Source organism: Peromyscus californicus, unplaced genomic scaffold (genome assembly GCF_007827085.1).
Source record: "Peromyscus californicus insignis strain IS unplaced genomic scaffold, ASM782708v3 Scaffold_13__1_contigs__length_99412109, whole genome shotgun sequence".
In the NCBI taxonomy this organism is placed as follows: Eukaryota; Metazoa; Chordata; class Mammalia; order Rodentia; family Cricetidae; genus Peromyscus; species Peromyscus californicus.
Window position 1 is genome coordinate 93,365,639 of NW_026294424.1, and position 27,825 is coordinate 93,393,463.

The following is a 27,825-nucleotide window of genomic DNA, read 5'->3' on the forward strand; positions in this document are numbered from 1 at the left end:
CCTTGTTATGACCCTTCCCTGCATCTTGGAATGATAACGTATATCCTGTGCCATTATATGTTGGAACTATGTGATCTGCTTTTTAATTTTGATTTTCACAGTTAAGAGATTGCCATGCATCTCAGAAGAAAACTTTGGAATTTGAAACAAGGTTATGACTGTTATAGACTATGGGGACTTTTAAAGTTGAACTGAATGAATTTTTTGTATTATGATATAACTGTAAGTCTTTGGGGGCCATAGAGTAGAATGTGGTAGTTTGAAAGAAAATGCCCCCAAAAGGGAGTGGCACTATTAGGAAGTATGGCCTTGTTGGAAAAAGTGTGCCACTGTGGGGGTGGGCTTTGAGGTGTCTTTTCCTCAAGCTCCCCTCAGTGTAACAGTCCATTAATTTCCTGTTGCCTGCAAAATGTAGGACTCTCAGCTACTCCAGCACCATGTCTGACTGCAGGCTGACATGTTCCCCATCATAACGATAATGGACTGAACCTCTGAATCTCTAAGTGAGCCACCCCAACTAAATGATTTCTTTATAAGAGTTGTGTGGTCATGGTGTCTCTTTACAGCAATAAAAACCCCAGTGAAGACACTCAGTTTTGACTATATTCCCCCAACAGTTTTCCTTCCCCCTGAGTCTTCCCAAGGATGCCATGAAAAGGCCTAGTTTCCACATTAATCTACATTGTAGCTATAGCTCCATCTCCTTATGCCTTTTCACCTTATCTTTGGAAGTCCCAAGATGCTGCCACACATAAGTTCCTGTCTGGCCTGTGCCACTCTTCTGGGTTCTCAAGTACCTTGGGATCATAAACTGGAGAACACAATTCCAAGATACCTATCTGGCTCAACCTATCCTTATGCCCAGATTCCCAGTGTAACACTGTAGCCATCATGACTATCCCAGGGGCTTTTGGAGACAGCAGTACCCTCAGCACAGTGACTCATCACTGCTGGCTTAAAGCCTGACCAACACAAGGCAACCCCAGTGCTTCAACACTTGAGAATCAGGAATCAAGAAATGTCTTCTGATCCCATACAGGTTAACTGGCCTCACTATGACAGTGACCTTGAGTTCTGATGTCAATAGTGACAGAACATATTTCTTCTACTCCTGATGTTTATCTTTACTCCCCCACCTTTAAAAAGCACCCGGATCAGCTTCTTGAGTGTTCTGAGACTAGTTCACCAGCTTTTCCCCAGCTTAGAGATGATCCAGGTGCTCAAAGGTTCTATGCACAGGGATGCAACATAAAAGCTTCCACTCTGCCCAACAGGGTAGATAAGCTCAAGAATCAGGTGATGTCCCTCCAACAAGATACAAGGGCATGTGACATTGCCCAAAGAGTCTGCAACAGCCCTGAATTTCTTAGAGTTATGATGGACATATATAGACTATGTAATTTGCTTTCTGTTAGTTTAAAACAATAGACCTTGGCTCTTACACTAGGTGATGTAAGTGTGGGCATATATCAACAGAAACAACAAAAGGACCCACACGTCAAGTGTGTCTTTAAACTCCACCACTTTTTATAATCATCCCCAAACTGAAGAATATTTCTGCAATTTCTTGCCCAGCAGGTCTTTTATACTCGATATCTGTTCCTAATACCAAATGACAGCAAAGTATTGTATACAAATGTTATCACAGAAATAGTGACGGCAACCAGTGCAGCAACAGAGATCTTTTCTGTAGGAGCACTTTACGGTTCTCAGAGCCCTCTCACAGAGGCAGACACTGCAGGAAACTTCACTAACAAAGAAGACTGAGCTAAGGACAAAGGAAAACTGAGGCCACTAGCAAGGGGCAATGCAGGAATGTCAGCCTGAAGTATTTCCCAGATCACAGATCAGGAGGGTAATGGAAAAACATGCACTTTGTGCATCAATATGTAATTTGTGTGTCTTTGTCTCATAACGGAGACAGAAGAGATTTAAAACACCGTCAAAAAAAACCAACAAAACCAAAAAACCCAAACAAACCAAAAAAGGCTGGAGAAATGACTCAGAGGGTAACAACATTTGTTGCTCTTGCAGAGCACCAGGGTACAGTACCTAGCACCCATATGATGGCTCAAAAAACATCTCTAGTTCCAGGTGGTACAGTACCCCCTTCTGACTTCCAGGGGCACTGCACACACACGAGCCACAGACTAACATGCAGGCACAATGCTCTACACATAATATAAAAATAAATCTTCAAAAGACACCGAACACCAGCCACACACTGATGTAAGTATGGTCTTTCAGCTCTGTGTTGGAAATGAGCTTTTGTCTGTTGCTCTGAACATTATTTGAGAAGTAGTAACCCACACAGCTGTCACTTCAAACTGTGCTGCTGTTCTAGACAGGTGTGTGATTGAGCTGGGCATGAAAAATGTATAACTGACAACCTCATATGAATATGTTTAGTATTTACTCGATGACAAAATACTATTATTGTTTTCCTTTTTGATCTTTGCATTGGGAAATGATCGGAAATGTGAGATAGCGTGTATCCTGACTAGTGGACTAGTGCATTTAATGTTGTTCTGTTCCTTTCTGTTTTTTCAGAACCCTTGTGTCCTCCAACCATTCCTCATTACTTTCATGCAGGTTTTGCTGTTTTCTTTTCTCTGCTTCCCAGGGATGACTCCTTTCCCTCCCACTGTCTTTCATCTTGTGTTGAATTTGCCTTGCCTGTATGTCCCCAAAGTGAATCATATTTCCCTTCTGCTCACCTTTGAATTTCTTTCTTTCCCTAAAGCCATGTGTGCCACTTGGAAGCCATTTGAGCTTGGCACTCCTTCACAATTCCTATCCATGGAAATTCTATTTGATATTTCTATTCATTTGGGTTATAAAGAGACATCTGCGTTTATCTTGCAAACAGTCTTGCATCTCTAGCATAAGACATGTCACTTTGTTGATGCACATCTGTAAAGAATTGTCACTTTATTTTAAATGCATGCTCCCATCTTACTGTAATAATAGTCTTACGTGCGATGCAGACAGCATGGCTGGTGTTCTTCCAGGACTCATAGGATTTGTTTCTTACTGATTGTGACCTCTGCAATACACTTTGGAGAGTAATAAACTACTCTTGCCCTGGGGTCAGCATTCACTGCAACATTTGTAGATGGGAGACAGTTTTACAGTTCTGCAGCCAGTGACCTCGGTTTGGATGTCAAACACTTGCCTGCTCTTCTCTGTCTCAGCTGGTTCCTTTACTGAATCCTCAGGCTATACTGAATCCTTAAAATCTGTACGTCTCATCTCGTTACTATCTATGCCCTATGATGACTATATTGAGAAAAGATCTAGGTATATTTTTTTTATCCGACAAAGGATGAAATGTTGAAATAAACTTAAAAATTCATTGATATTATTCTAATGTTCTGCTGTAGAGTCTAAGTAACTGTCTTTTTTATAGGCAACATAATTACAAGTGAATTACAAATGCAGACTTTATGACTCTAATTAAACTAGAGGCCACGTTCCATTAAAAACAGATTAAACACATGAAATCAGTTGTAAGGGAAAATAAACATGCCACAGGTTTACAACTTTCAAAATAAATGATTAGAAATTTCAAATAATTTATTTTTAGTTAATAATTTTACACAGATACCTGAAGCATTTTCTTATATTTCATCAGAAAAAATCCATATTATCTAATTTTAATATATTTATTTATGTATTCATTTCTTTTTTTCTTTACTTCCTTCTACTCTATTAATATCTTTAAAAGTTTTTATGAAGTATAAAAGACTGGGAGAGAGTCTACATTTGAGTCTTAAGGATGTAGACTAGTTTTAAGAACATTAGAAACTCAAAGATATTTCATTGGAAGGATTGTATTTTGTAAGAATCAAACCAAGTTACTAAAATAAATCTGAAACAAATTGAGACACCAACATCATGGTAAAGCTGCTCAGGAGAACAAAATTTAGGAAAATATCACACAAGATGATAAATCTCATTTTTTGCTGCTGGAAGAGTCAGGGCTAGGGTTTCCTGGAAATTTTTGAACACTAAATATTTGCTTCTCACACACAGAAAGAAATAAGGAGCAAGTAGTGTGGAATATTCCTTTACATTGTGTGAAAATATGTTGCTGTGATTGGTTCAATAAAGAAGCTGGACAGTTAGAGGTTAGACGGGACTGGCAGACAAAAAGCACAAAGAAGAGTCCGGAGGTAGCCTCCCCACCAATATGTGTTCTTCCTGTTTGCATCCAGAGAAACTGACAGTTAAACACACTGCAGAAGACCTAAGTGTGAATTTAAAAAAAAAAAAAAAAAGATATTTGAACTCATCCAGGTTCACAGGAAGACTCAGAAAGAAATGAACTTAAAATACATATTGAAGAAAATAACCGTCAGGGGATCAGGTAATGGTCTTTGAGGTGGGAGTTATAGAAAGCCTGCTTGTGCTCATTTGGTGTGAGCTTTACTCTGTTTTCTCCACTCGCTGTGGGTGGTTTATGCTGAGTTCTTACCGCCTCCACCTCAGCTGGGTCATACCAAACGTTGATGTAGGGATGCTGTAAGGCGTCATCCACCGATATCCTCTTAGCCGGGTCGATCACTAACATCTTTGACAATAAATCCCTGGCTTGGCTGGCTGAAATGATAAATAAGAACAGCAATTCCTAAGATTTTCATTTTGGCAAGGGTGTTTATCATCTGGGGAACTAAAGAAGCAAAGCAGCATCCTTCTAGTCACCAGGATACTCCTTGTGGCTATAAAGGAAATGCAGCTCCTAACTTTTTTTTTCTTTTGTCTTAAATCCTAAGGTATCATTTTGAGAGCTCTTTGAGGGTTATATAGTGTGAATAATCGAATATAATTATTCACTCAGAATTATAAATAGAATTTATTGGCTATGAAGTTTGATTAAGTAAAGAAACTTTCGTGGGTAATCTCTAAGGATGAGAGGGGGCTGGGATAAGGGGCATGGGAAATGCAAAGTGCATAGTGCATCTGCAGAAATGCACAGTTGGGATACAGGGGTGGATGCAGGGAGTGAGTCATGGTGCTTTCATGTTCTCTGACACCAAGTGGGATCAGCAGAGTCAGCAGAGTTCAAACTGACTTGAGAACCAAGGTTGTGCCGATTTCTTAGATCCACTAAAAACAACCTGAAGAGTGAATGTGAAGAAAATGACCTCACTGAACTACTGAGTGTTGTTGTAGCGTTCTGTGTTCACCAGGCACTTAAATGGGTGGAATCACGATTTGGTGGAATCAGGTGGCTAGTGGCTAAAGGAAGTCCCACGCCATGACCAATGGTAATGGAAATCTCCATATTATGTACAAGGTGGCGCGGTGATTCGCATGGCTGGGGCAGGGTGAGAAACATGGTGGCCATCAGCCAGCATATTTGTTCAACAGCACTGTTTATTGGAGGCACACTGATTTTTGTGTTCAGCCGTGTCCCTGTGTGTGCAGTCTCATCAGTGTGTGATGGTGCACATGTGTGAAAGTCAAGGCACAACCTTGGGTGCTGCTCTTTAAGTACTATGAACCTCTTGCATTTCTTTCTTTGGAGACAAGCCTGGAACTCTCTGTTAGGCCAGTCTGACTGACTGCCCCTACCTCCTCATTGCCATTTTCACTGGGGTGACAAGTACATGCACATGCCTCATTTTGTATTACATGGGTTCTGGGAATCAAACTCAGGTCCATGTGCTTGCAGACAAGCCCTTCATCACCTGAGCTGAAGAACCAACCCTGAAGCCACGTTGATTTTTAGTCTCTAAAGCATGTGGAATTTTTACATGAAGTGGTTTCTTAATAAGACTCAGTAACATCTTAATACTACCTTAATGATATCTTAAACCACTATGATTACTCAAATGGTCTCAAAGTTTTAATAGTAAAATTACTCAATATGTTCCAAATATATAGCAAAACTTCCAATTCAAGAGAGTAAAAACCTCAATTGGCTTAGCAATTTTAAATATTTCTAATTAATAAGAGTGCCTAAGAGTAACTGACATCAAAAATTGAAACTACATATGCTAATACAGAGGATAATGTAGGAATCAGGGGCCTTTTTCTATATTCACAAATTTAGAGCTTCAGTGTTTTTGTTCTCCTTTCAAAAACACCAGATACATATCGCAAAAGATTCACGAGTTCATTGGTAGTACAATAAAATATTTACATGTAAAATGTTTAAAAGAAGATTTTTTCATTCAAGTGTTTTTTTGAATATGGACAACATTAATGGTTATTAAATGTTCATATTAAAGTACTGGGCTAAGAATTTAGCAATAACATAAACAAAAGTTAGGCAATGTCACTCACTCTCACAGGCTATCACTGTGATTGCTGGTGGCTTTTTTTCTCCCACTGCCCACTTTTGGATATGATTCAACGGTCTGACATTCATTTTCACGTAATTTTGCCAATACAACAGCTAAGAAGTAGGAAACTATTCTCACCTATGTATCTGTGACTATTTTCTTGTGTTTTATAATGTTTTATGTTAATATGGAAGTTCATTCATTAAAGGATATTTTATGTCTATGGCAATTTTTTCTGATAAATACAATATTCTTAATTGATAGCAATCTTTACAAACACAACTTTGAAGCTCACAAGAATACTGAAAGTGCACAAAGACTTAAATACTAATACAAATTTTAAGATGATTTTATGACCAATGTTCTAACAGCCTAACAAAGCTGTTTATTTCCTTTGTTAAAAGATCCTTTTGCTCTGTAGCTGATTTCTTCCTCAGATTCATGTACCCTGCATCCAGAGTCTGCTCTCAAGACCATCTGTATTTCTGTTCTTAGAAAGGGCATGGGATAGGATGGCTCCTTGTCGAGAAGGGAATGACCTTTGCCAACACCAGATCATCTACTAGAAGCCATTGTCAGTACCATATGTAGTAAACAGAGAAATGTTTTCAGTGCCATGGCCTTCAACTTTCAAAGATGCTGCTTTCCCAGAGTCTGAACAAATTTTCTGTTCATCATTTGCATATTGTGATACTTCGTTGGTGTGCCAGTCTTGTACTGGAATCACAACTATATTAAATAGCTAATAATTTACAAAAAATAACTAAACTCTAGAAAGTTGGATTTACATCACAAAACATGCTGTTAACAGTTTGCTGTGGAGGGGTTCTCTTTCCCTCTTGGCCTGCAGGCCACCAAGTTGAGAGGGCAAGAGGCAGTAATGGTGACAGAGAGCTCTGTACTTGGCCCATGAGGACAAACGGAGACAGCCCTCCAGAGACAGATTTCGGAGAATCAGCTCAACTTTATTCCAGAGTATAAGGAATATGTAGGATTGGGGAACCAGAGGACAAACCTTAATTTGCATTAAGTGGCAGGCTTCAATCACAAGGCTTTGTACATGGCAGTAGGATCCTATCAAAATGGCTAGAACACTTTCCTAATTACCATGTAGGACATCAGGGGAAGAGTGTTTACAGGTAACTGTCAAGGGTCACCCTTGAGATAAGTCAGGCATCCTGGACCTAGAGACATCCTCTAGATGAAGGCAGCTAGAAAGCAGGAAGCTTTGCTGGAGAAGGAGGAAGGGAGTTTCCATATTGTCCAGCTTAGAGAAAGCTGCCAGGATGTGGTAGACTGTGACCTCTACCAACCAGCAATGTCTTCCAACAGTTTGCCATTTCCACTACCATTAGATAGCTCAGTAAGGGTTTTACTGTCTCCACATGGTTACACTATCAATGTCTTCACAGGATTATTTTTGTCTACTGTGGTGGTTTGAATAAGAATGTTCCCTATGGGCCCAAATATTTGAATGCTTGGTCATCAGGAAGTGGCACTACTTGAGAAGGATTAGGAGGTGTGGTTTTGCTGGAGGAAGTCGGAGTGCACTTTGAATGTTTGAAAAGGCCAAGACAAACCCCATAGCCTTTTCTCTTCCTGCTGTCTGTGGATCAAGATGTAGAACTCTCACCTATTCCTCCAGCACCATGTCTGTCTACATGCTGCCATGCTCTCTTCCATGAACCTCTAAAACTATTAGCTAGCCCCAATTAAATGCTTTCTTTTATAGGAGTTGTCATGGTCATAGTGTCTCTTCACAGCACTAGAACAGTGACTAAGACACTTACTATCATGATTAACATTAAAAAGGCATTCATGCTAAGATATCTTTTAGGCATTTCGCTCTCTGTCTAGGAAGTGTTCACAGCTTTGGGAATGTCACTCAGAGACTATGTAGCACTATGATGTGGACTGTCTTAAATCTCTTATGAATAAATTTGGAGGTGATGACTAGATCCCAAACAACAAAGCACTGCATTTTAATTTCTCTGCCTCATTGATGTTTATCTTAGTTATTTAAATTAAGCCTATAAATAAATGACTGTGCTGCACACTTGGGGTACACCCCCACAAGCATGAACCTACCTTGCTTTTTTGATGATAAATATTTTAAAACAACTTTTTATTATGTTTAACAGTTATTAACCAGATGCTGTTGAAAATTCTTAACAAAGTATTAAGTCAATTAAACTGAGTCTTGATCTAGGCAGAAGGGACCAGAGTTGAACAGAAAAAAAATGTGTAGGTAACACCTAATTTAGAACCCTATAATTGAGAAATGGTGGTAAGATACTCCATAAAATATAATGAACTAAAGCACCTATGCCTATAAAACTTTACAAATGAAAGTCTGTGTTAAAAATATTTTCTATGAACTAAACAAGTATTGAAGATATGTTTTCAAAGTACAGTACACTGAACTTTTAAACTTACATTTCAAACAGTGGTTTCAAGATTCTAAATAACCCTGATAAAACAGTTAGCCAAGAAAGGCTATTGCCAGGAACACCTCTTCTTGAATCAGTGCCAGTCAAGAGAAGACCTCACAGGTGCCTTTTCATAGCACACACCACAACCACAGTGGCCGACAACACAGAGCCTGTCAGGCTGTGCCCAGTGCTCACCTTTGAGTTTATTGTGCTCAGAGTCCGCTGGGAAAAGGGAATCTGGAAACAGCTTGGGGAAGGTAAGTCCAGCATACTTGGGCCGGTTCTCCACATAGTTTCTGACTGTAGGCTGCAATTTCTTCATGAATTCTGGACACGGAGTTCCTAGCTGCTCGATGACTTTGTTCCACTGGTCAATATCTGGGGAGGAAACAGTTAAGGGAAAAGAGGTGCAGACCAGGGGTTCTCACCTTTCTATCATCTCTCACTAGGGGCTGAGTCCCATCAGTATGACTGGAATTTTACGAAGCAACACAGGACAAAAGGGTGAAATCAAAGTTGACAGCCTGCCTCTGAACACTTTTGGAATTATAAGTCAAATTTTGAACTTGTGTGCTTTTAAAGAAATACTATTATTTAACAACAACAGGATTATGAAGTGGTCTTTGCTTTACAAAAATAAAAATATTATTCAAATATGAGGACGTAGTAACACTTACATAATCATATGTTTTAGGGTAAAATATACAAGGACAAATGACAGGAAGTTCTCTCTTGATTGTAAGAATTAAAAGATTCAAATAATGTAAGAAAGAAATCTTAATGAAATATAATTTTAATAATCATGTGATTTAGAATTAAAATTATCTCACTTCATCATAGGATTTTATCTTAAAGTTACATCAATCATTTTTATTTTTAGAATCGCAAGCACATAGATACTTTAAATAATATTTATTTATATTTTCCTTAAATTGTCTTTAAGATTTTTTTGTTCCTTTTCTGAAAAAGGGAAAGTTTCATGGACATTTAATGTTTTTCTACTTATAATCATAACATTTGGGGTCATCACACTAATTTGGTTTGGCTATGTATATAGGTGGAATACATTGCAGAGTTTTGATGCATATATACATTTGTAAACTGCTCAAATTTCTGTCTTTTCAAAGTTTACTATGCATTTGTGACATATTTTTTTTGGAAGGCTGTTTGAAATATGCAGTGCTGGTGTGTCACCCAGAGCCACTGTCTACGGTAGTCACTCTATCACAGTCACTGCCTACTGCAGTCACTCTATCACATCACTGTCTACTGCAGTCACTCTATCACATCACTGTCTACTGCAGTCACTCTATCACATCACTGTCTACTGCAGTCACTCTATCACATCACTGTCTACTGCAGTCACTCTATCACATCACTGTCAACTGTAGTCACTGTATCACATCACTGTCTACTGCAGTCACTCTATCACAGTCACTGTCTACTGCAGTCACTCTATCACATCACTGTCTACTTCAGTCACTCTATCACAGTCACTGTCTACTTCAGTCACTCTATCACAGTCACTGCCTACTGCAGTCACTCTATCACATCACTGTCTACTGTAGTCACTCTATCACATCACTGTCTACTGCAGTCACTCTACCACATCACTGTCTACTGCAGTCACTCTATCACATCACTGTCTACTGCAGTCACTCTATCACATCACTGTCTACTGCAGTCACTCTATCACATCACTGTCTACTGCAGTCACTCTATCACAGTCACTGTCTACTGCAGTCACTCTATCACAGTCACTGTCTCCTGCAGTCACTATCACATCACTGTCTACTGCAGTCACTCTATCACATCACTGTCTACTGCAGTCACTCTATCACATCACTGTCTACTGCAGTCACTCTATCACATCACTGTCTACTGCAGTCACTCTATCACATCACTGTCTACTGCAGTCACTCTATCACAGTCACTGTCTACTGCAGTCACTCTACCACATCACTGTCTACTGCAGTCACTCTATCACATCACTGTCTACTGCAGTCACTCTATCACAGTCACTGCCTACTGCAGTCACTCTATCACATCACTGTCTACTGCAGTCACTCTATCACATCACTGTCTACTGCAGTCACTCTATCACAGTCACTGTCTACTGCAGTCACTCTATCACAGTCACTGTCTACTGCAGTCACTCTATCACAGTCACTGTCTACTTCAGTCACTCTATCACATCACTGTCTACTGCAGTCACTCTATCACATCACTGTCTACTGCAGTCACTCTATCACATCACTGTCTACTGTAGTCACTCTATCACATCACTGTCTACTGCAGTCACTCTATCACATCACTGCCTACTGCAGTCACTCTATCACATCACTGTCTACTGCAGTCACTCTATCACAGTCCTGTCTACTGCAGTCACTCTATCACATCACTGTCTACTGTAGTCACTCTATCACATCACTGTCTACTGCAGTCACTCTATCACAGTCACTGCCTACTGCAGTCACTCTATCACAGTTACTGTCTACTGCAGTCACTATCACATCACTGTCTACTGCAGTCACTCTCTATCACATCACTGTCTACTGCAGTCACTCTATCACATCACTGTCTACTGCAGTCACTCTATCACATCACTGTCTACTGCAGTCACTCTATCACATCACTGTCTACTGCAGTCACTCTATCACATCACTGTCTACTGCAGTCACTCTATCACATCACTGTCTACTGCAGTCACTCTATCACAGTCACTGCCTACTGCAGTCACTCTATCACATCACTGTCTACTACAGTCACTCTATCACATCACTGTCTACTGTAGTCACTCTATCACAACACTGTCTACTGCAGTCACTCTATCACAGTCACTGTCTACTGCAGTCACTCTATCACAGTTACTGTCTACTGCAGTCACTCTATCACAGTCACTGTCTACTGCAGTCACTCTATCACAGTCACTGTCTACTGCAGTCACTCTATCACAGTCACTGTCTACTGCAGTCACTCTATCACATCACTGTCTACTGTAGTCACTCTATCACAGTCACTGTCTACTGCAGTCACTCTATCACATCACTGTCTACTACAGTAACTCTATCACATCACTGTCTACTGTAGTCACTCTATCACAGTCACTGTCTACTGCAGTCACTCTATCACATCACTGTCTACTGTGTCACTCTATCACATCACTGTCTACTGCAGTCACTCTCTATCACATCACTGTCTACTGCAGTCACTCTATCACATCACTGTCTACTGCAGTCACTCTATCACATCACTGTCTACTGTAGTCACTCTATCACATCACTGTCTACTGCAGTCACTCTATCACATCACTGTCTACTACAGTCACTCTATCACATCACTGCCTACTACACTCTATCACATCACTGCCTACTGCAGTCACTCTATCACAGTCACTGTCTACTGCAGTCACTCTATCACATCACTGTCTACCGTAGTCACTCTATCACATCACTGTCTACTGTAGTCACTCTATCACAGTCACTGTCTACTGCAGTCACTCTATCACAGTCACTGTCTACTTCAGTCACTCTATCACATCACTGTCTACTGCAGTCACTCTATCACAGTCACTGTCTACTGCAGTCACTCTATCACAGTCACTGTCTACTGCAGTCACTCTATCACAGTCACTGCCTACTGCAGTCACTCTATCACATCACTGTCTACTGCAGTCACTCATTCACATCACTGTCTACTGCAGTCACTCTACCACATCACTGTCTACTGCAGTCACTCTATCACATCACTGTCTACTGTAGTCACTCTATCACATCACTGTCTACTGCAGTCACTATCACAGTCACTGTCTACTGCAGTCACTCTATCACAGTCACTGTCTACTGCAGTCACTCTATCTATCACATCACTGTCTACTGTAGTCACTCTATCACATCACTGTCTACTGCAGTCACTCTATCACATCACTGTCTACTGCAGTCACTCTATCACATCACTGTCTACTGCAGTCACTCTATCACATCACTGTCTACTGCAGTCACTCTATCACATCACTGTCTACTGCAGTCACTCTATCACATCACTGTCTACTGCAGTCACTCTATCTATCACATCACTGTCTACTGTAGTCACTCTATCACAGTCACTGCCTACTGCAGTCACTCTATCACAGTCACTGCCTACTGCAGTCACTCTATCACATCACTGTCTACTGCAGTCACTCTATCACAGTTACTGTCTACTGCAGTCACTCTATCACATCACTGTCTACTGCAGTCACTATCACAGTCACTGTCTACTGTAGTCACTCTATCACAGTCACTGCCTACTGCAGTCACTCTATCACATCACTGTCTACTGCAGTCACTCTATCACATCACTGTCTACTGTGGTCACTCTATCACATCACTGTCTATTGCAGTCACTCTATCACATCACTGTCTACTGCAGTCACTCTATCACATCACTGTCTACTGCAGTCACTCTATCACATCACTGTCTACTGTAGTCACTCTATCACATCACTGTCTACTGTAGTCACTCTATCACATCACTGTCTACTGTAGTCACTCTATCACATCACTGTCTACTGCAGTCACTCTATCACATCACTGTCTACTGCAGTCACTCTATCACATCACTGTCTACTGCAGTCACTCTATCACATCACAGTCTACTACAGTCACTCTATCACAGTCACTGTCTACTGCAGTCACTCTATCACAGTCACTGTCTACTGCAGTCACTCTATCACATCACTGTCTACTACAGTAACTCTATCACATCACTGTCTACTGTAGTCACTCTATCACAGTCACTGTCTACTGCAGTCACTCTATCACATCACTGTCTACTGTGTCACTCTATCACATCACTGTCTACTGCAGTCACTCTCTATCACATCACTGTCTACTGCAGTCACTCTATCACATCACTGTCTACTGCAGTCACTCTATCACATCACTGTCTACTGCAGTCACTCTATCTATCACAGTCACTGTCTACTGCAGTCACTCTATCACAGTCACTGTCTACTGCAGTCACTCTATCACAGTCACTGTCTACTGCAGTCACTCTATCACATCACTGTCTACTGCAGTCACTCTATCACATCACTCTCTACTGTAGTCACTCTATCACAGTCACTGTCTACTGCAGTCACTCTATCACATCACTGTCTACTGTAGTCACTCTATCACATCACTGTCTACTGCAGTCACTCTCTATCACATCACTGTCTACTGCAGTCACTCTATCACATCACTGTCTACTGCAGTCACTCAATCACATCACTGTCTACTGCAGTCACTCTATCTATCACAGTCACTGTCTACTGCAGTCACTCTATCACAGTCACTGTCTACTGCAGTCACTCTATCACAGTCACTGTATACTGCAGTCACTCTATCACATCACTGTCTACTGCAGTCACTCTATCACATCACTGTCTACTGCAGTCACTCTATCACATCACTGTCTACTGCAGTCACTCTATCACACCACTGTCTACTGCAGTCACTCTATCACAGTCACTGTCTACTTCAGTCACTCTATCACATCACTGTCTACTGCAGTCACTCTATCACAGTCACTGTCTACTACAGTCACTCTATCACAGTCACTGTCTACTGCAGTCACTCTATCACAGTCACTGTCTACTGCAGTCACTCTATCTATCACATCACTGTCTACTGTAGTCACTCTATCACATCACTGTCTACTGCAGTCACTCTATCACATCACTGTCTACTGCAGTCACTCTATCTATCACATCACTGTCTACTGTAGTCACTCTATCACATCACTGTCTACTGCAGTCACTCTATCACATCACTGTCTACTGCAGTCACTCTATCACATCACTGTCTACTGCAGTCACTCTATCACATCACTGTCTCCTGCAGTCACTCTATCACATCACTGTCTCCTGCAGTCACTATCACATCACTGTCTACTGCAGTCACTCTATCACATCACTGTCTACTGCAGTCACTCTATCACAGTCACTGTCTACTGTGGTCACTCTATCTATCACAGTCACTCTGTACTGTAGTCAGTCACAGTCACTGTCTACTGTAGTCAATCACAGTCACTGTCTACCACTATCATCATAGTCACTGTTTATAGGTAGCTGATTTCAAACAGGATTGAGTCTTGCAGATTTGCATTCATTCCAACTCCTGCTCCTTTTATTCTTCTACAGTTCCATCCTTCACTGTCAATTCCTTCCTACTAAAGTATCACAAGGCACTTCAAAAACCTTAACATAGTACTAACTAATTAAGGTTTGTAAAGCCTTTCCTCTTAGCTATTCAATAGTTGGATCAAAAATGCTGACTGTCCCAGTAAAAGACAAAAGAAATCATATTTAACATAAATATAAACTGTAAATGGTAGACAGGCAATCAAACAAAGATAAAAGCAAGTTCTTTGCAAATTTCTACTTCCCTTGCAACCTTGATGAGTAAAACTTAGTTATTATAATAAAAAATATAAATTGCCATGGACTGTCTGGAAATGAAATGCAGGTGGGAAAAGTGGATACGCATTCCCTAACATGACAACAGCAAGAACAAACCAAGAGTCAGTGAAACTTCACTGATGTCATTGTGGGCCTGAGATTACAGAAGGGAATCAGAATTATTAGAAATAAAGAAATTCACATATAAGACTGGTTAGTCACTCTCATGCAAATCTCAAGTCTATGACTATAGACAACATATGAGTAGATAGGATAGATAGATAGATAGATAGATAGATAGATAGATAGATAGATAGATAGATATCAATACTTAGAAAAATGTTCATGGTGTTTAAAGCTCAGTTGTCACTGTAAACATAAAAAAAAGACCTTCTCTCTAATGCAATTGATTTAGCATGCCCCATCAAGCTATCATTGACTCATTACTCAAACTAGCTTTGAATTCTAAAGGATAAGAGTAAATACTATGCTTAAAAGAGGCAAAGAAGTGTCTAGATTTTCTACAAATAAGGTACTTAACAAGTTTGGCAAAATAGCGTCAACATATTATTTAATTCTAGTTTCATTCAACTAGAGTCATGAAAGTAGTCAATAAAAAACCTTCAACACAGAATCAAGTGTCTCTCTGGTTTTGTTTTTTCTGTTGTTGTTGTTGAAGTTGTTCTTATTTTTTGTTTGTTTTTTGTTTTTGCAGCTCAGTTCAGCTTCAGACTTGTAGTGTGGCTCTCAAGCCCCAACTTTCTTCCTGCCTCCTCCCGGTAAGTGCTGGGATTCTAAGATAGGGTGGCCACACCCTGCCCATAACTAAATGCATCCAAAGAAGCAGCCCTAAAGCAACACTATGGTACTTTTGGTAAAAATGTTAGGAGAGTCACATGTCCTGGAATTAAAAAAATATTTTGACTTGGGTGACCTTTCCTAACTGAGAATGCTTTTAGATGAAGCATCATTCAGGATGCAGAGACACTGGATCTATTAAAACTATGCCAGTGAAATCGTTAAATACTCTTGCAGCAAATACTGGGTACAACCCTCTTTAAGAAAGAGTGCCTTTCTTTTAGCACACTCCTTTCAAGTCCTTTCCTCCTACAAATGTCTGGCTGTCTAGATAAGAAGTACTTGTTTTCCTCATGTTCAAGTCAGTGTTCGTGAAGAAAACAGGCAATCTGGAGCTAATGTGGTAGAAGAAACTGACTTGCTTTGGTCTAAAGTTCATGATGTGATTTTCCAGATATTTGTGTCTCAGAGAGCATCTCCAATGTGCTTGTCTTAGTCTTTCATATCAACACTTTTCCACTAAAATTATTATACATATTTTGAATGAAAATAAGGTGAAATTTTAAAGAAAATGGTCAGATTGCCACCACAATTTGTACTTTTAAATATATAAGAATTTACTGGTATTAGTGAGATGCTGACATCATATGATGCACTCTTTGGAAATTAATTGCTAATATTATTTTTATGAAAGTACAGCATTAGAGCATTTTCATGCTGTATAGGACAATGAATGGAATACTATAGACTAGTTCTGTGCAGTTATGAAAAGAGTAGTAAACATATGAACTTTTACATTCAGATCTATGATTTCAGAAAATGTCACCCTGAGATAAATTATCTAAGACCTTCAATATTAACAGGAAAATGACACTTAATTAAAATTATGACAGCAAATTTCCTCATCTAATTCTAAGTTCACTGCAGATTAAATAGAGTGGCATTGCAAATCCTTTGCTCTTGGGAGTGGATGAGATACTTGGCAAAGGAGATTGATCATTACTAAAGACTTCCTTGAGTGGTACCTTCCTAGGAGAATGGTATCAAAGTACTCATAAGGAAAGAAGAATGAGCCGCTGGAGCTACAGGCTACAAGCTTTTCTGTCAGGCTGAGAACTCAGACTCTAAGCGCTACTTAGTGTCCCTGGTTGGAGAACTTTCTGAGACACATTCCCTGATGAAGGTACTGATGGAAAATACCTTCTGTTTTCTGGGTATTTGGGTTATAATTATGAATCAAATTTATACTCTGCCATTTCTACCTTCAGAAGACTGTTAAAGAGCTCTCTGGGGGTTTTGTCCTTATCATGCAGTTTGCATTATTCTTTTATTTTGTTTTCTTCTGTCTTTGGTTATTCTCTTCCTAAACATGATATTTCTAGAGACAATATTGGCATGCCCAATGACTCACTATCTTAGGCCCACTACTCAGTCATCAGTGTGAAGATGCCACAGACTGCATTTGCAACTTCAAGACCATCAACATTTCTCTCTCAGTTCTTTGCTTGGCTCCTAAAGAGAGCATTGCCACATGCAATATCTATACTTAATAGTTCCAGAAGATGTCCTTTTATCTCCAACTAGCTGCTATGTAGGCATGATATTGATTGTGCCTCTGTGGCTTTAGTTCAGCTCTGTAGGATAGAACGTAAATTGGTAAGGTCTCCATGGGAAGTGAAATGAGCACATGGGCTGTGTATTCAGTATCATGATATGAAACCATGTTCACAAACTCAAACATTCATAATGCAGAAAAGTTACAAAACCTCCCTGAAACCCCAACACATACCACTTAACTGTAGGATTCTAAGTTCTTAGGTGTGCAATGATTATCACAAAAGAAACACTGGTGATAACTGCTATCCAGGCAGTCCTGGGACTGCATTTAGAGAAATACTAATCTAGAATATACTAACCCTCTCCAGTGAGTTACTATATCCAGAGGAGAGAAGATTTGGCTGTGCTTCTGTGTTTATGGTACGGAACATAACAGGTTCCAGTTCTTGAAGAGATCACTCCATACCATAGCACACTTAACAGGCCAGTTCTCTAGAAAGAAGTCAGGGAAAGGAAAAGTCCCAATCTTTCTCTCTTTCACACTTTATTGTCTTGAAAATGGGGATATGATAGCCAAGACTACTGAGCTCCTGTGGAGGAAAGACTGTACAGAGGAGGAAGAGAACTGAGTGCTGCATTTCCCATGAGGTCAGCTGAGGACAGCACAGGTGTCTCCCACACACACAGTGAGCTCAGCTGCACAGAAACATCTTCCACACACCACACAGTGACCCCAGCTTGTCCTAGTAATCATAATAAAATTAGGTCTTAAAAGCACTTTTACACTTGAGGCCATTTGTAAGATCAGGGTAGAAACACACACACACACACACACACACACACACACACACACACACACACACACAAGAGAGAGTTCTTTCTATTGTTGGTTGTGTTTGAGTTGTTTTATTCCTTTGAAAAGATTTTAGTTTGGAGCTGGGAATGCAGCTCAGGGGTGTGTACAAGGCTCTACAGGGGGGAGGGGGGTAGGCAGAGACCAAAGTTTTTAGTTGTGTTATTTTTTATTTGCGAATGTTCTTTTTTGTCTCAAAAATATCCCTCAGTTTCTGATAACACAAAACATGAAGAAATGTTTGAGGCACAATTCATTAAAGGGCCTACTACTGGACACGCAATGCATGTGGTTTCACAAGAATTGGTTCTTCTTATAAGTCTATTATTGTAATCTATCTTTACAAATCAAAAGTAGACAAGAATTATGTTTTCTAACATGTATTAGGATATGCTGCAGAAGCAACACTTTGTCAGCTCTTGAAGGGTAACCTCCTGGACTCCTTGTCTGCACAGGCTCTTTAGGAGACTGTTCGTAACTTCCCACGTCAGTCTTCATGCTCTGAGGGAAAGGGCAGCCTCTTCCTGGGGCAGTGTTTTGGCTTCACAAACATTGATCTGTCTTACTTGCATGTGACTGCAGTTTGAAAGTTGACAAAAGATTTGACATCTATGTTTTAGAGATGAGAGGGTTCAAAGGCCCTTTCACTCTAGTGACATCACTAATGCAAATGGTTTCACTCACCGTTATTGACTCTATAGAAGATGGGCTGCAGGACACTGTGCTCCATCCTAGGACACATCTCTGGAAGGCCATGCTAATTTCTGGGTATCACTATGTATGCTGGATTGTTAAAAGGGGACAGCCAGATTTCTGTGAGGTCAGGAAAATAGAGCTGGGATAATAGCTCAGGTGGCAAAGCTTGCCTAGCATACACAGGCCTTGGGTCAACCCCCAGCACCATATAAACCAGGCAGCTTGGGACATACCTGTGATCTGAGCCCTTGGGAAGTGAAAACAGGAAGATCAGAAGTCCACATGGATTTTGGACTGAACAATGAGTTCAGGGCCAGCCTGGGCTACATTCAACCCTGTTGAAAAGTACATGCCAAGTGAGGCATTGGCAAAGCTTTTTATATTTAAATTTAAAGAGGAAAGCAATCCCCGACTTCCAGCCCAGCATACCAATTGTATCAAATAAATATCAAATGTTAAGCCCTGAAAACTTACATGTAAATAATATTATACAGACAACTGCAGGTTGTATGTATGTATTTAGGGGTGTGTGTGTGTGTGTGTGTGTGTGTGTGTGTGTGTGTGTGTGTGTGCAACAACAATTAATGAAAAAAAGGTCATGCATTTGAACAAGAGCAGAGAGGGTTATATGGGAGAGTTTGAAGAAAGGAAATAAAAAGGGGAAATGATGTAATTATATTATAATCTCAAAAATAAAATAATTAAAAATTATGAAAGAAAAACATCCCCCTGGTTTCCCTGGGGTTGAAGTTATGGACAGTTGTGGGTGCTGGGAATGGAACCAAAGTTCCCTGCAAGAGCAGCTAGCGGTCTTAACCTCTGAGTCATCTGTCCCATTGCTGAAACTAAATTCTTATTAATCTGTATAGAGTTAAAAACATTATGATGGAATGAGATTCATTTAATATATATTTTTTAAAACCTACTCATAAAATACTCACAACTTTAAGAACTATTTGGCTAATTTCTAAATTTCCCACTAAAAACAATATGTTGTATTTTTGTCATACAAAGAACATGAAAGTTTTATTAAAATCCTGTTTGCTATTTAACTATATCAAAATGATGTGCGTGGCTGATAGGTAAGGGCTTTTAGAAATCATTTATTTTGAGAATGCTTTCAAATAGATGTGTTTATTAACTTTTAAAGCAACATGGCTTTATAACGCATTGCACAGGTTGTATTTTTACAGATTCTTCATCTCTGGCTCCATTCTAAAGCCTCTCTTTAGTAGTTTGCAGTGTAATTTGTTTCTCTTTAAGTAAGTTCCTTTTGATAACAAACATTTATTAGGGTAAGTAGTACGTCTTGCACTTTAAAGGCTAACTGGATGATAGTCAGTGGTTACAGTTTACATTTAAAAGACTAACTTACACCAAACCAATGGGCTTGATATCATTAATGAACCACAGCTAATTGGTTCCCCAAGAAATTTACATATGTGTCTCTGAGATACCCAGGAAAAAGACTCAATATCCAAGCCTCACATACGATCTATGTGGTATGACCTTGTGACATTACAGTGGCCTTAAGAATTGTTCACTAGGGGTTTTGACTTTCAGATTAAACAGTGATTCTGAAATAGTTTCTCCCAAGAAATGATTGTAATAATGCTGGGCCGTGTTCTTTAACTCTGCTGGGGAATCTTGCAGTATGCTACAATCAGCAATGGAAACTGTTAGTCTAATCTTCGGGTGGCAAACATTGCTTTAATCTGCAGTAATTCAATTCTAATGAATTTCTGGAAGAGCAAAGAACATACAGACTAATTCAAATTTATTCCCAAATGTTAAGAAAAAAGTAGCTGATTCGTAGGGAATGAAAGAAATCCTAGTTTATTTGTTTTTTAGAAATATGAAGTACTTTACTTTTGTTTTGATCAAACCAACATATCTTCAAAACAGAATTAACATTAGCACTAATAAGTAAATTTATAGATGTCATTTAATAAAATATATTAGTAGAAACAAAATAGCAATAAGGACAGAAATATTTTTAAAGTCAGGGTGTCATAGTTTAAGACTAGAGGAAAAACATTTTAGCAAAAGTAAAAGTAAAATGTTTACCTTTTTTGTTTATTTGTGGTGTTTTGTGTGCTGCATATGCAGTATAGATGTGTGTGAATGTGTATGAGTGTGCACACATGTGCATGTGTAGGTGCTCCTACGTGCCTGTGTGGGGGGGCTAAAGGTAGGTGTTTCTGTCTTTCTTTGGTCACTCTCTACCACTTTGTGAATTTCTGAATTGTTCCTTTTAAACTTAAGGAAAGTATGTATGCAGTTATAATGTTATACTCTACATATGTGTGTGGAACTGTATATGAAATACACACACACACAGAGACACACACACACACTATGTTATCAATGCAGATGGCAGGGTGTTAAAAACTTAAAGAGAGTGGATAATCACATGATGTTATTAAATCAGGCTAATTAGACATTAGCCCATAATTAGCGACTCAAAACTGCTTTTAAACCATGAACACTTCACTTCAGTTTTTCCCCTTAGAATGATGAAGACAGATCATCATCAAACGTGACCAAACACAGCAGGCATTTCGCTTCCTCAGGGGGCAGGCTGTTTCTAGGTGGTGGTCGGCAGCATGTCTGCCCCAGACCTCTGGACTCCTTTAATCAGTTGCTACTTTGGAGAGATTACTTTTACTTCTCTGAGTGATTTAAATGACTTCTCCAGGTGTTTTATCTAGTCACTGTTAATCAAGGAGGTATTAAATACTGCTGGTTAATGATCTCAGAAAAGAAGAGCAGGTTTGGAGAAATTCCTCCCCTGTAAGTGAAGTGAATAATCCAGAGTGTTTGAAAAGTGGTTGATGAGGGTGAAAACGAGATGTGCAGATATGTTCTCTGGACCTGCGTTAAACAAATCACACTTGTGGGCGAACTTTGGATCGCCATGCTAAATGAATACTTCTTATACAATATATGTATAAGATACAAAGATATGTATAAGATACTTATACATATATGTATATGATACAAAACCATAAAGCTTCAGTGTGAACACTGACTTGGTCATTTATTATCTCGCTACATATATATGTCTCCATTTTTGACTCTCTAAAAGCAGAATAATAAAACAGAGTGAGTTCGGAAGAACTGAAGTAAGGCGGAGCTTTCAATGCAAGGCTGAACCTTTCATGTCTCCCACTGTCCCATCCATGGAAGGTCTTTCTGGGAGTTGAGGTTATTCTAACATGAAGCTAGCTTGCAAATACTTGGCATTTGATCTCACGGAAACTCTCTGAGGGCTGTGAATGGAGATCTTCAGCAGTCTTGCATTGGAAACAAAAGACATAAATTGAGAAGGGTGCACAGAGACCAGCGGCCGCTGGGAAGGATACGATCAGTGCCGGGAAACAGCACTGCACCTTTTACCATTTCTCCCATGATGCACCCTACCGACCACATGTCAACTGAAAACAAAAATGAAATGAATATAAGCAAGAACACAGAAAGAGATCAATACATAAGTAAAACACCAAGGCCACTCACACCATAGAATCATTGCCTGTACTTCCCTGACTGAGGCAGAGGCCAGTCTGTGACCAGGTGGGCCTTGAGGTATAAACAGGGCTCACATGGAATGCCCAGCCCTTTCTGCTGCACAGCAGAACCAACAAAGCCATCTGAAGCTACTGATGTCTGATTATATTACTTTGCAATTATAATTCAATGCTTTCTCTCACTTCTGATTTAAAAGATCCAATTTGCATTCATCTGTTGGAATCTAAGTGATTTGTATTGAAAATTATCCTAGGCTTAGGATTAATAGGGGAGACATGTAAATCAATATCATTTTCATTCTTTTATGTACCATGTCAGGAAAAGGAAAGGAAGAAAAGCTAGTGGCGTGCACCCCAAAAGAAAATTACTTTTATAAAAGGCATTTATGCTTGTTTATAAATATGAATAAGTTTCCAGAAGCAGAAATGCCTGTTGGAGAATGGATGTTTTGGAATATGAAGGCTCCGTCATTGAATCCCATCAAAGGAGCAGTTTCTAAGCTGGAAGTCTTGTCCTCCTCCACAAACACGGACTTTTGTAATGCTAAAAGTGCTGGCTATTCAAACAGAACTATTCAACATGAAATAAACAAGATTAAAGAGCAAACACTTCTGAGACTGAAAATCAAAGGAAATCTGGAATGGGAGGGCCAGTTACAATGGTCTCCTTGCTATTACCAGTTATCATCCAGAACTGAAGCCAGGAAGGCAGAGCAAGGGCACAGGAGGTGCGGGGGGGGGGGGGGGGGGGGATGGGAGGGGTAAAAGGGAGCAGGGGGGATAGGGAAGGGCGAGCAAGAAAGGGAAGTCCCCTCCCTCCTGGGGCTGCACCCACTTGCTCTCACAGAGTCGAAGACAGGCTCAGCAACACTGGAAGGAAACAGAATGTGGGGGGAATGGAAGAAAGGGGGTGCAGGGACAGCAGCACCTCATGGCATTGCTCCACTCAGGCTTTAAATTACACGTAGTAATTTGGCAGTGTCCTGAAGGAGGTCCTGGAAGATTCTTTCCACTGTGAAAACCTCACTGGAGTGAAACCCAGGGTGCCCATTGCTTAGTCCCTAAACCCTGAGGAGAAAATGTGTTCGCTTCCATTTCAGGAAAGCAGGGGCCATGCAAACGATCAGGGAAAGACAGAGCAAATGGTTGTGTGTCCATTAGGATGAGTTAGAAGCATCTGGTCGTCACTGCCTCACAAGAGGCTCGGAATGTTTGAGGAAAGAAAAGAAATGCAACAGCTCTAGGAAAGTGTTTTATTTTTAAATTGCAAGTAATTTATCCTCTGTCCCAAGCAACCCATCTATGTGTGATGTGTGGGCAAGTATGAGTGTGTATAGTGTGTGTAGTGTGTGAGTGTATATGTGTACTATGTATGTGGTATGTGTACTGTGTATATAGTATGTATGTGTAATGTGTGTGTAGTGTGCATATTTGTGAGTATATACAATGTCTGAGTGTGAATGTGTGTCATGTATAGTGTGTGTGTTTGTAGTATGTGTCATGTATATGTGCAGTGTGTTTGCATAATGTGCATCGTGTAAGTGTGTGAATGTGTGTGGTACAGGAGAGTTAAAGAAGAAAGGCAGGTAATTAAAGCACAAGCTGTGTGATCTCCTGCCTGCCCATAAATCTTTGGAAAAGCTGCCAAGGAGCTATTTAGAACTTTGATGCATCTGTTTCTCTTTCCCATGTGGCAGATATGTCTACAGTACCTCTGCAGCACCTCTGGCAGATATGTCTACAGTACCTCTGGCAGATATGTCTACAGTACATCTGCAGCACCTCTGGCAGATATGTCTATAGTACCCCTGGCAGATATGTCTACAGTTCCTCTGCATTACCTCTGGCAGATCTGTCTACAGTACATCTGGGAGATCTGTCTACAGGACATCTGGGAGATCTGTCTACAGGACATCTGGGAGAGCTGTCTACAGGACATCTGGGAGATCTGTCTACAGTACATCTGGGAGATATGTCTACAGTACATCTGGGAGATATATCTACAGGACATCATCTGGGAGATATGTCTACAGGACATCTGGCAGATCTGCCTACAGAACATCTGGGAGATATATCTACAGTACATGTGGCAGATATGCCTACAGAACATCTGGGAGATATGTCTACAGTACATGTGGCAGATATGCCTACAGAACATCTGGGAGATATATCTACAGTACATGTGGCAGATATGCCTACAGTACACGTGGCAGATATGCCTACAGAACATCTGGGAGATCTGTCTACAGTACATGTGGCAGATATGCCTACAGTACATCTGGGAGATCTGTCTACAGTACATCTGGCAGATATGCCTACAGTACATATGGCAGGTGTATCTACAGTACCTCTGGAACATATGCCTACAGTACATCTGGCAGGTATATCTACAGTACCTCGGATACATGTGTCTACAGTACCTGTGGCAGATGTGTCTATAGTACCAGTACCTGTGGCAGATGTGTCTACAGTACATGTGGCAGATATGCCTACAGTACATCTGGGAGATCTGTCTACAGTACATCTGGGAGATCTGTCTACAGGACATCTGGGAGATCTGTCTTCAGGACATCATCTGGGAGATCTGTCTACAGGACATCATCTGGCAGATATGCCTATAGGACATCATCTGGCAGATCTGTCCACAGGACATCTGGGAGATCTGTCTACAGGACATCATCTGGGAGATCTGTCTACAGGACATCTGGGAGATCTGTCTACAGAACATCATCTGGGAGATCTGTCTACAGGACATCTGGGAGATCTGTCTACAGAACATCATCTGGGAGATCTGTCTACAGGACATCTGGGAGATCTGTCTACAGAACATCATCTGGGAGATCTGTCCACAGGACATCTGGGAGATCTGTCTACAGAACATCATCTGGGAGATCTGTCCACAGGACATCTGGGAGATCTGTCTACAGAACATCATCTGGGAGATCTGTCTACAGGACATCTGGCAGATATGCCTACAGTACATCTGGGAGATATGTCTACAGAACATCTGGGAGATATACCTACAGTACATGTGGGAGATATATCTACAGGACATCTGGGAGATATGCCTACAGTACATGTGGGAGATATGCCTACAGTACATGTGGGAGATATGTCTACAGAACATCTGGGAGATATGCCTACAGTACATGTGGGAGATATGTCTACAGTACCTGTGTCAAATGTGCTTTCAGTCCCTCTGGCAGATATGTCTACAGTACATATGACAGAGGGGTCTACAGTCCCTCTGGAACGTATGTCTACAGTACCTCTGGCAGATGTGTCTACAGTACCTCTGGTAGATGTGTCTACACCCTTTTTGCTGCTTCAGAACTAATTCCACCACTTAACTGTTGTGTGACTTTGACCAACTTCACCTCTCTAAATGTTATTTTCATCCTCTAAAATGTCAGCACTAAAAAGCATTTATTGTGTAAAATTTTCAATGTTGTATTTCTGGTAAAGCCCTTTCCATATTGCCTGGTGACAGTTTTCAAGAAACTAGCTTCAACACACATGCATACTGTATTATATCTAGAAACTAAACATACCCATAAAAAGTTCAATTTTTAGTGACATAATTTATATTCAGATACATAGTAACTTTTCACAGTTTTTGTTTCCTTTTTAAAACGAGTGAGCCTGACTACTCGCTAGGCAGCCCATCTCACTGCTGAAGCCACTTAGACTGGAATAGTCCGGATCAAATCACCAGTGGCTCCATGAAACTTCTAGTCTCCTAGCCAGCTGTTTGCAGCCTGTGCGGCAAGACTCCGCTGGAGCTGAACGACCCTTTCACAGGGGTTGCATATCAGATATCCTCCATATCAGATACTTACACTGTAATTCATAACAGCAGCAAAATTACAGTCATAAAGTAGCAACAAAAATAATTTTGTGGCTGGGGATCACCACAACATGAGGTGTTAAAGGGTCGCCGCATTAAGAAGGTTGAGAACCACGCAATAAACAATGACTCTATTTCCACATTTAAAAAAAAATATATCTGAGAATATGTCAGCGGGGTATAATGCTGAGTCACTTCTCTCTTGAAACTGACCGGTTTTATCCTTTAGAATAAAATCTTGTGATATTTTTATAATGGTCCCTCATATACAGACCAATATCATCAGTAACATCGGTGATCAGAATGGGAACAGGGTCCCTACGTTGCTGTACCCTCAATAGGCTCTAGACAGTTATTGGCTCAATAACTAATATATTGCCAACTGGTATGAATCCCTGTTCTTTCTTTCTTTCTTTCTTTCTTTCTTTCTTTCTTTCTTTCTTTCTTTCTTTCTTTCTTTCTTTCTTTCTTTCTCTCTCTCTCTCTCTCTCTCTCTCTCTCTCTCCCTCTGCCTCCCTCCCTCCCTCCCTCCCTCCTCTCCTCCCCCCACCGTGTGTATGTGTGTATGTGTGTGTGTGTGTGTGTGTGTGTGTGTGTGTGTGCGCACGCGCGCGTGCTTGCTCATGTCCTTTTGTAGGATATCCACCATTCCAAAGTAAAAGATGAACATTTTTCTACACTTATCTTCCCTTCCCAGTCAGAACTCAAAATAGTCTTAAGGAATCATAAAACATTTATACAAAAAAAAAAAAGAAAAGACAAACATGAACACCAGGTTTAAGTTCCAAGGTCCGCTTGGCCACTGGCACACGTCTAAGTGCCCGTACCCGAAGCCCTTGAATTCCCTGTAAGTTTTCCTCTCTGTTCACCATTCTTCTGACTACCTAGACTGTGCAGCAGGTGTGCCAGTTCTTATGCCCAGAAGTAGCAACCTCTGAAGATTAACGTACACATGGAGCCCTACCTGAGTTTTGTAGGCTCACAGTGAGGTCAATACTCAATACCCAGTCATGTAACACAGTCTGTAAGTCGGTCATCCCCCCCCCATTAGAAACAGGTGAGTTTAGAACTCGGATCATTGATCAGGGAAGACCAGTGAGTGGTAAACCTTCACTTCATGTATGTACAGTGGTTGAGAATGCTTATCAAGGCTACACCAGGTTAATCTATGAAATTTTGACAATATTAGAGTGGATGGTACCACAGATAAGTATCCACTGGAAACTGAATTCTCGCACTTTCTAAGGCATACTGGGTCTCTATATAGGACGCTGATAGGGTGCCATTCTGGCTATGTTACTACAGTGTGCCTCCACCCCCAGCATCCCCCAGCAGGGAGTCAATGTATTTACAATTATAAAACCCAGATAGTGTGTCACTTGGTTTAAAAGAAATTTTAAGCAT

The 27,825-nt window shown here is 40.4% G+C and overlaps 1 protein-coding gene across 5 annotated transcripts in view; it reads right to left on the minus strand.

The window, feature by feature from the left end:
- Mapk10 (mitogen-activated protein kinase 10) overlaps nucleotides 1-27,825 on the minus strand; it is a 312,106-nt gene that overhangs the window by 46,530 nt on the left and 237,751 nt on the right. For 4 of the 5 annotated variants that reach the window (XM_052735542.1, XM_052735541.1, XM_052735544.1 and 1 more), the window contains 2 exons: nucleotides 8,918-9,100; nucleotides 4,478-4,602 (listed from right to left, as the gene is read on the minus strand). In XM_052735542.1, coding sequence (XP_052591502.1) covers nucleotides 4,478-4,602; nucleotides 8,918-9,100 — 308 coding nt within the window. Of the gene's footprint in view, nucleotides 1-4,477; nucleotides 4,603-8,917; nucleotides 9,101-22,320; nucleotides 22,485-27,825 lie in introns of those variants that run through there. The other variant, XM_052735546.1, reaches the window with a different exon arrangement.